Raw genomic sequence first — 10,154 nt, 5'->3', positions numbered from 1 at the left:
ATCTGCCATGTACCCTGTTTGCTACAAGAAGTTTAAATTCTCCTGTTATGGACATTTTCCTACTTCTGTTAATTCCCTTAACCAACTTTTCCAATGATATTGTATTACTGTGACAATTTGTTACATTAACTAGATAACTGACTACCTGTCACAAGATTTAGAAAAATATTAATTGGTTCAGTAGCCAACAGATCAGTTACCATGTTTAAATTAAGCTTTAGTTGTGTTGTATGTGAAGGAATAACTGGTAACTAAACTAATAACTCTTGAACGATGTGGAAAAATGGAGGAAAAAACAAAAAAAAAAAAACAAAAACGATCCAGTTCGGTTTTTGGAACACATTTTATTATAAGAAGAATCTCGTATTTAGTTCTCCTTCTCCTGGACGGTCTTTGTTCCGCGCAGTCTGCCTGTACGACGGGCAGCGATAAGACCGACCTTACGACCAGCAGGCGCATCCCTCCTGATTGTTGAAGGTTTGCCAATGTGCTGATGGTTACCACCACCGAAGGGATGCTCAACAGGCTGGAGAGGGAAAAGGGAGGTTAGTGTCAGGAACTTAGTACAACAGCAAGCTTGGAAACAAGACTAGGTTGAACGTCCTTCCTCCTGAATCAGAGTTCAACACTGCCCAAATAAATACTGGCGTTTTCACATTTACTTACGTTCATAGCCACACCACGGACACGTGGCCAGCAGTTCCTCTTGGCCTTGTATTTGTGGTAAGCGCGACCAGCCTTCAGAATGGGCTTGTCAATACGACCACCTCCAGCAACCACACCTTTAACACACAGGACAGAGCTGATCAGGACCCACACTCACATTTAGTCTACCACAATGCTGAGCAATGATGCACTGAGCGGAGTCCTTACCAACAACTGCTCTGTTGGCGGATGACATGACCTTCTTGGAGCCTGAAGGCAGTTTGACTCTGGTCTTCTTGGCGTCAGGGTTGTGTGAGATGACTGTGGCGTAGTTTCCTGAAGCACGGGCGAGTTTGCCTCTGTCGCCAGGTTTCTCCTCCAGACAGCAAACGATGGTTCCCTCAGGCATTGTGCCAATGGGCAGAACGTTGCCGATGTTCAGCTGAGCTGTGGGATAAAGACGGTGACGGCTTAAAATTATTCTGCAGTGTGGCATCGCTGCTGATTAAAACACCATTCTACAGCACAAGATAAATTCCTTGGAGAAATATACTGTACATTATACAAGAGTGATTTAGTCATTTCCACTGAGCAGCCTTTCTGAATCAACAGCACACAAAACACCATGGCTGACCTTTTCATATCAATCATCCCGTCACATTTTACACTTTAATGGAATAGCTACAATGAGTACAAATTGTTGCTTCTTCTTGGTATCTGCTTAAACATCAAACTTCAGTTCAGTCTTTTCCAGATCCTCTTACCCTTCTTGCCACAGTAGATGAACTGTCCAGTGTAGATGCCCTCAGCAGCGATGAAGAGCTCTGTCCTCTTCTTGAACCGATACGGATCACGGAAGGCGACTTTGGCCAGAGGAGCACCGCGCCCGGGGTCATGGATGATGTCCTGAGGATTAAACCAGATCAAAACAATATCACATGTGTTTCCCCCCACTCGTTCCTCCTAACACATGCAACTGGAGTGTCTGTTCACCTTCACAATCCCCTTGATGTAACCATGGCGTTCAGCGAAGTCAATGTGACGGAGTTTGGCGGCACCTTTTCTGTGCTTGACGTGAGCTTTGAACACAGAGCCCGCACCTTTTCTCTGTCCCCTGATCACACGTCCCATCGTGTACTGAAAGGAGACAGTGGGTTACTTCAGACAGTTAAACATGCATTACATTTGTTTTCAGCTAACAATAAAAAAAAGGTCAAAATAGCCAAAATAGAATATCGTTATTTATGTTACTACACATCCACCACCACTAGAAAGCTGTGGATGCTGTACAGCAACAAGCTGTGGATAAGAAGATTGAGGATCATATGAAAATTTTAAGCACCTATAACGTTTTAGGTTATTCCTTGTATTACACAGGTTGCTCCAGCTAATTAAATAAAGTTAATATGCCAAAGCTGACACGGATGTGCAATGCGACGAATCCATGTCGGACTTTCAAACAGTTAGCCTATATTTACTGGTTTATCACGTGAATAACAAGACTGGAACTAAAAGGTGAGGCACTGGCGTCTTAAAACGTGTTCATTCGTACGTGAAAACAAGGCAGGATCGTTTACCAGACCATAAAGTTCGGTCTCAGTTTAGCTAGCTATCTTCAGTTAGCGTTATTTATAGCTAGCTACTGTTTGATAGCTTCAACAACCTGGCGACTTGAACGGTGCGAAGTAGCATTGTTGTTTAATTACGCAGCTGTATTTACGTATATTAATATTGTGAGTTTTACCGGGTCGCTCGTGCCCGGCCAGCAGCCGGCCTCTTAGCGGCTACTCGCTGCTGCTAATGCGCCCTCTCACCAATGAGCTACATTAAAAAATGCGTCAAAACTTACAGCTGCCGTTAAAATACTGAGTTGACTTTAGTTTTATATGTTTTCTTTATACGTTTAAATGATTGTATGTAACGGATGAGCAGATTAAGACCATGATTTAAAGCAGATATTAGGAAGAGAAACACACAGTTGAGGTCCTACCTAGACGCCGTTGACGTAAAGAGGAAGAGCAAAGGAAAAGCGGAGGTTTTCTTCCGGAGAAATCACCGAGCGGTATGATGGGAAATGGAGTCAGACCGGTTGTGGAACGATAACGGTAGCATATTACTACAGTGTAGAAACAGCGTAAATGTTAGAAGTCATATTTACAAAGTCGACATTTGTAATGTTAACAAAGTAAAAATGGAAAAATAATAGTGAAAAATTAAACTGCTACTACATTTACTTATGCGTTGCTAGAATTCAGAGGGAAACGTAAATATATATATGATAAATAATATCAGGAATACTGAAACACTTACACATACTAAAATAACAAATGGCAACTTAAGTTTATTCATTTAATAGTTTAATATACTTTACGATAATAGGTGAGTGACTGTCAGTAGCAGGATTGAATAACGCATATTTAATTCTAATGCAAATCTACAAGGGTTATTTCTTAAAGCTCGGCAGCTCCTGGTGAAAATTTGACAAAGCAGACTCTGCAGTAGTAGATGAGCTCCAGGAGATGGCAGTGACGCTACAGAGGAACGGAAATATAAATGTGCTTCGGGTGATGTTACTGTTTGTTTTTAAGTTAAAGGGCAGTGATGCAGAACCAACATTGAAACATTAATTTAGTCTGAAGCAACTCAGTTGAATGAACAGATTTACACGCTTGGTCATAGCGCCACCTTTCGGCTGGGTTATTTTTCCGCTGCACGTCTTAACTTTTATACACAAAAACCAAACAATTTAGACTATGAACACAAGTGTTGAGAGTGTGTTGTGTGTTGTGTTTGGTGTGAGAACGGTCTGTGTGTTTCCTGTCACCGCAGAACAAGAAGAGGTGCAACAGATGGTTCCCCTCCTGAGATCAGAGCGTCCCGCTGGAGGAGCAGCACCACTGTGATTAATGAGCACACGCACACACAGGTCTGACATAGCAGGTGATAAATATGTGCTTCTGTTATTATGATGCTGCATTGTTTTATACAGTCCCTCTGGGATAACATGCAGAATACTACACACTTCTTCTTCACTTCTTTCTTTCTTTCTTTCTTTCTTTCTTTCTTTCTTTCTTTCTTTCTTCCTTCCTTCCTTCCTTCCTTCCTTCCTTCCTTCCTTCCTTCCTTCCTTCTGTCTTTTCATTTTTCATACTTACTTCATTCCTTCCTTACTTACAGTTCTTATTCTCATTGTATGTTCTTCACTGATTTCCACAAAGAGAAACACAAACTACATTCACACTGAGACCAAAGTTTACATTTTAAAACTTCAGAGAGGTAGGCGTGGCTTGGGGGTAGGAGGAGGCGACCTCTGACCTCTGACCCCCCAGTGGTGGAATAGCCTTTGACCTGTGTAAGGAGGAAAATGCAGAGAGCTGCAGATGTGACAACAGAGCTCCATTCTGCTGTCCAACAACTAAACGCTGCGCTGTGTACGTGTGTGTTAGCCTCTTCATCATTAATGCGGTTAGCGTTGTCAGATCTGGGACAACACAGAACAATAGAGCTGAAACTCTAACAACACACACACACACTGTTCTGTGTGTTTCACTGTTTCGTGCCCTGTTTAACAGGATTTAAAAGGACGATGTTCAGCATCGATTCTACTTCTCTCCTGCAGCTGAAGTTACAGTATGGGAGAGAGAGAGATAATCAGTTTAATGTTAATCCATAAACACAAAACTAGACTCAAGTTTTAAAAATTTGTCATGCAAAAAAATCAATATTCAGTACCTCATCATAAAAGTATAATTTTTCCTCGTTTGATGTAGTAAAGCTATGAAGTGATAAAGCAGAGGCCAGTTAAACACAAGTCTTATAAATAAATGTGTTTCTTGGCCCATATGCAATTGTTTTACACCTAAGAGGCGTGTGAAATATGTTATGGATGGGCCACTCAGGCTCAGGGGCCCATGGTGTTAGGAGGCTCCTGCTTTGGCTCAGAATACATGCATTACTTAATTTGAATTAAGCGTTAATAGTGTCTTCTCACAGCTGAGCAACCAACCAGGAGATAAAACAGTAAAAGAAAGAAAAGAGAAGAACACATGATTTTGCCAGGCAAATATGTAATTAAACCACACATGAGCATTTTTGTGAATCTATAAAATATCGGTATCTGTACAATGTTATTAAAAGCAAACATGACTGAAAAAAACAGCAGAAATCTATATTGCTTTAAATATGAACTTCTGTTTTCTCAGCAGCGGGTTCTCCTGCAGAGAGTTCAGTGAGTGCGTGTGATTTTCTGTTTCATTTTTATCTGCATGGGAAAAGCAGACAGGAAGCACAAATTTAAATGTAATTAGACATGTTATTTATACACTTGCACCGATGTCCACATACATATTTCACTGATGACCTCGGTGAACCCAGTTTTCCACTGTCTGTCTGGTGGTTGTGGATCAGTTTCACCTGGTTGGTGCAAATGAGAGGTAAAAGTGAGACAAGCTCAGAATGAAACAACTGAGCAGCAGCGAAGCAACTCCGTGCGTCTTTGTGTGAGGAGGAGGAGGAGGAGGAGGAGGAGGAGGAGCACGATGATGGTCACCTCCACCGGGCTTCTGGGCTTCTCTGATACATGAATTCAGGTCTGATGGACTGAATGGATGGAATCTGTTTTATTATACACATTAGAGTTTATGATGCTTTTCATGGACTAAATAGACTAATGATGTTGTTTAAGTATCAGACGCACTGAACCTGCAGTTCCTCGAGCCTCTGGCCAGTTTCCACCCAGCTGGTGATCTGTCCGATTTGCTGTTTCTCTGAGCAAATACTGACAGTGTTGTTTGCTGTGCATCGAGAAAAAGAGCGTGAGAGAGAGAAGAGGCCCAGCAGCTAATTCTGCTTCACTTTCATCTGTCGTGTTTGCTTTGAGGGACCGTCTCAGTTTCTCTCTCTACTTTTTTCACTGTTTTTCTAGGTCTCTCGCCCCCAGTCAGAACAGCTGTTTTGCTCCAGAGGCATTGTGGGTCTGTGTTGCTGTGGCGATGCCTTAAGTTATGCCAGCTGCTCTACTTCCTGATGATGCTGCTGGCAAATAAGATAAAAACAACATTGATTTCAAAGTGTACTATATGTACTTGAGTAAGTACTCGACTACTGTCTTCCATTGCTACTTTATTGGTGAAACCTCTGATAACATCATAACTAATATGTCCTAGTTTGTATTCTTAGCTAATTATTACATAATTCTGCAGCAAGTAAACTGTTGCCTGTATTTCCTTAACAGCTAGATGGCAGTAAACAAACACTGGACCTAGTTCCCCTGTTGCTGAAGGTTGATCAATTATGCCTCAAAGTCTGGAAGGCCTGTTCCACCCCTGACAACCTCTTTAATCCCACCCCTAAAAATGTTTAATTTGCAACTAAATATGCTTAAGATTTTTGCTCCCATGAAACGTGGTAGGAGTGGGGATTTGCTCAGTTCCTCTGCACAAAGGAACATGAAAGAACAGTGGGTACAGTAGTTGTGGTCCGATGGAGGGAGGCAGGAAAAGAGAGACGTAGGAGCCTGTCGCCAGGATGTTATCTCTCTCCCTCTCTCTCTCACATGAGAAGGACAAAACTTTTATTTTGACAAGAGGTCTTCAACTTTTATTTCGCTGTCCTTGAACAGGACAGAGCCTGTCAGAGGGGAACTTCCTGTGATGACCAACAGGGAGAGGGAGAGGCGAGAACACAAGATGAGCTAACACCAAAAACAACACCAGTGATAGAGGAAGTTCAGTGCCGTTCGTTCTAAGCAAAGCCACCTGAGGGGAAGTTGTGGGCAGGTTAATGACCTTTGACCTTGTACTGTAGCAGAATATGTTGGGGCAAATTTCCTAAAACTTTGTAGGAAAACATACAACGGTGTCCTATTAAAGAGGGACGAGGATCACAGTGATCCAATCATCTCACAATGATCTGTACTGTACTGAAATAAATACTGAAGCTGCTGTGGTTAAAGGTAGCTGCACCTCCACCTTGAGCAGCTACTACATTGGTCCATTTGATCTGTGTCGGACGTTGGGTCACTTTGGTTGATGAGCTCAGAGGTTTGCGTGTGTTCCGTCATACTGATTCCTCTGCTCCATATAATGGGACAGGACCTGACCACTTACACATGGAGTTATTTAATCTTGTGCCTGTGTGGGTTTCCTCCCACAGTTGAAGCCATTCAAGCTGATGGTGTTAGGTGTGAATGCTTATCTGTCTCCGTGTCAGGCCTGAGATGAACTGTAGCCTCATCCAGGATTGACCTGCCTCTCCAGGAGCTGTCAGCTCATCTCCAGCCTCCTCCAGGACCATGGATGTGTCGATGGTGACCATGAACAGTGAAAATGCAGCTTGTTAATAACATTGGCTTCCTTATTTTAGCTTGATCAGAATAGTTTTTTTTTTGGTTCTGTGGTTTCATGTGTTGACAGAGTGACATTATGAGTGTGTTTGAGCGTGAGGGTCCTGTGACAGCCATGTTGATTTCAGGCCATCATGTGATTCGGATGAAAAGAGGTCACTTCACAACTTAACTGCTTCAACACACACACTGCAGCGTCTCCTCAGTCACGGGTGGAAGGTCCTGGAGGTACGAAGGTCACATGATGCGAGGACACATATAGTCTGACGCCACACGCAACAGCAACCAGACGGTTTCTGTCTCTGTCTAGATGTGAAGGTGATCAAAGGAAAGTGAGTGAGGTTGGGGTGAACTGTTAAAATGTTTATTAATCCTGATCATCCTCAGGGAGCATGAATACATTTTTACATTTGTGTGGGATAATTCACAGTGTAGGCGTATCATCCATCACATGGATTAGTCACATGTTCTCCCTGTGACCTTTCTCCTTCACATGATTAGATTTGTTTCATCCATATGTTGTAACATGTAGATTCTACGCCGCCATCTAGTGGCCGGAGGCTGAGGTGACGCAATATTGGGCTCTCCGGTTGTGTATGATTTAAGCTGGAGACAAATGACCCTGGTCCTGTAGTCAGGAGCGTTGGCGTGTGACAGGAAAACTCAGCTCAGGATGCTTTCTCAGACTAGTTTTGTTTTCACAGAGCCAAGCTGTGTGCGGCAGACCATTCACAGTTCAGAGGACGCGCAAGCTGAGAGGAAGAGCAGAATGGTTTTAATAAAAAAGCATCACATTAGGGGGACCGATTCCCATCTCCAGCGGAGGCTGTTAATGAGTCACCAGCGGTCGGGGGCCAGTCAGAGAGCGGTGGGAGGCAGCACAGCTGTTAACGCTGGTGTGTGCGTTTCGCAGTCACACTGCAGTCTCTGTCTTAACGCTGACATCATCATTTTCCACCGACGAGCTTGTAGGATGGATAATGACTAAAGGAGAGTTTCTGTCCATAGAATGAACCTCTGATTCTGAAAACCTGGAAACAATCATTTTTATGTGAGCCCAGCTTTAACCTTATTACATCATTCTCTCTGTGTGGTGAAGCAGAAATGAAGGCAGAATTGATTATTTCGCTGTGTCTGCGGCCCATATTATATGTACAGTGATGAAATGTCTGGAATTAGTCAGAAGAAACAAACACGCATTAATTTCCAGCTAGTTCTGACTGTTGACCACAACATGTGGGTGTGACCAACCTCAACCTTCCACCACTTTCCACCATTCATTTATTGCATTAGATCGAACTATCGAATCGAATTAGAGACAAACTCCTCTTTGATGAATATGGTCACACTGGTCAACTTCAGCATCCTCCCTTCTCATATATGCAACATTATATTCAACATATTAATTAGGTTATGTAAACACACACACACACACACACACACACACACACACACACACACACACACACACACACACACACACACACACACACACAGGCGTTTCATTAGGGATGATATTAGTGTGAGTCCGTTATCACTTCCTCCCCCCATTCCTTCAACACACACCCACAACAGGAGTTCACAGATATGAAGCCAACAGCTGGAACACACACACCACACACACACACACACACACACACACACACACACACACACACACACACACACACACACACACACACACACACACACACACACACACAGTCCAATCTTTTCCTGTCTGGCAGTGACCAGAGTGAGACCGCCGTTAGCAGCAGAGTGTGTGTAGTTGTCAGAGATAAGCAGGTCACGGCCGCAGAGATAAAATTCAGGATGAAGCCTCCCCTCACAAACACACATGCATGTCTTTATACAGAGACACTCATTGACATAATAGATCATTTGGCTCCTTACACAAGAACCCCCACCTCCAGCCCAGGCCCAGTTCCTCAACCCCAGCACCGAGCTTAGAAAAGTTGGTCCTGGGATGAAGTTTGAGCACCTCAACAGCCTCCATCTTGTTAACAGTCCATCAGCTTAACTCCAGGAGAGATCATTGCTGCAGCTCGTTAACATAATTAATTTGTTACTCATTAGCTTAATGAAGCTGCAGGTTAACAAGCGGGAACAAAGTCCTGTGAGCTCATTTACGAGTCTGACGCAGCAGAAGAGTTCATTTAAATGCTGATGTGACACTGTTTAATAATGAGCTAACATGACAACACATGGGCATCGCTGTTGGCGACTGTGAAGCAATGCCTTAATGATACAAAAGTAATTTAATATTACACCAGCTGTTTAGCAATTTCTCCATGAATGGAAGTCTACATGGCTTCTTTTATTCAAGTAGATGTTTTTCATTTAGCAGAATCAATTAATCTAATAATAGTCTGAATGTTCTTCCAGGCAGCACTTAGTGGCTGCTGCTCCTTCCATTGTTCCCACACACAAAAACAACCACAAGGAAAGAAACAGGGCGGCTGCTGCTCATGCAGATGTACTAAGCTATTAATCGCCACCAAGCTCACAGCGCTGTTGCTCAGCTGATGCACCTCAAAAACGAAAATATGTGAGCTGATGTTACTGCCGATCAAGCTGATACGACCTGGTCAAACAATTTGGACAGGACCGTACGTTCACGCTGAGGATTTTTCACAACAACTTTCCTGTTGAAGACAAGAATGGGACTGACTGACCTTCATAAGGAAGAGTAGGCCGCCAACAGGAAGTCGGCTTCCCGGGGAGTACAATGGCTGCTGTTCCAGACAGGATGTGACATCATCAAGGATTTGGGGACAGGAAGGAGAAAATGATGGTTAAACTGGCTATAAAGAGAGGAACAGGCTTTCCTAGGATTTGTCATTAGGTCTGTGCTCATGAGGTCAGAGCTTGGTGAAAAGAGAAGCTCATACTTTCTATTTTCTATATTTTATGTCTACTGCAAATTTAAAGTGTAACGAGTAATGTCATGAATTCCATATGTGGACATAGGAACAATGAGAGGAAGATCTGTGTGCATGTGGGACGTGCAGAGACCAGATAGAGAATCTGAAATAAGAATCAGGTTGTGAAGGATGAAAAAAAATGGCTTTAACATGTGAGACTGGAGATTAATCTAATTCCAGTCAGGTCGTCTTCCCAACTGCTGTTATCTTCCAGTCCTGCAGGATCTTGAGGTGCATTATCA

General features: G+C 43.0%; 1 protein-coding gene across 1 annotated transcript; it reads right to left on the bottom strand.

Moving 5' to 3' along the window:
• Window positions 1-323: 323 nt before the first annotated feature.
• rpl8 (ribosomal protein L8) lies at window positions 324-2,738 on the bottom strand. Its single transcript, XM_029135913.3, has 6 exons — window positions 2,636-2,738; window positions 1,639-1,782; window positions 1,410-1,551; window positions 874-1,092; window positions 667-782; window positions 324-526 (listed from the first exon to the last, which is right to left on the bottom strand). The coding sequence occupies exons 2-6, from the start codon at window positions 1,774-1,776 to the stop codon at window positions 368-370; spliced, it is 774 nt and encodes a 257-aa protein (XP_028991746.1). The 5' UTR covers window positions 1,777-1,782; window positions 2,636-2,738; the 3' UTR covers window positions 324-367.
• Window positions 2,739-10,154: the final 7,416 nt, after the last annotated feature.

The sequence above is a fragment of the Betta splendens genome, chromosome 21, assembly GCF_900634795.4.
Source record: "Betta splendens chromosome 21, fBetSpl5.4, whole genome shotgun sequence".
NCBI lineage: Eukaryota > Metazoa > Chordata > Actinopteri > Anabantiformes > Osphronemidae > Betta > Betta splendens.
The sequence above is the reverse complement of the archived record's forward strand: the minus strand, read 5'-3'. Positions and strand labels throughout refer to the sequence as shown.

Bases quoted from the DNA above. Each gene is read 5' to 3' on its own strand.
- rpl8 (XM_029135913.3), bottom strand. From the start codon at position 1,776: ATGGGACGTGTGATCAGGGGACAGAGAAAAGGTGCGGGCTCTGTGTTC. The intron at 1,552-1,638 runs GTGAACAGACAC...TTTAATCCTCAG, and splicing joins ACATCAAGGGGATTGTGAAG to GACATCATCCATGACCCCGG. The intron at 1,093-1,409 runs GTAAGAGGATCT...TTTATCCCACAG, and splicing joins CATCTACTGTGGCAAGAAGG to CTCAGCTGAACATCGGCAAC.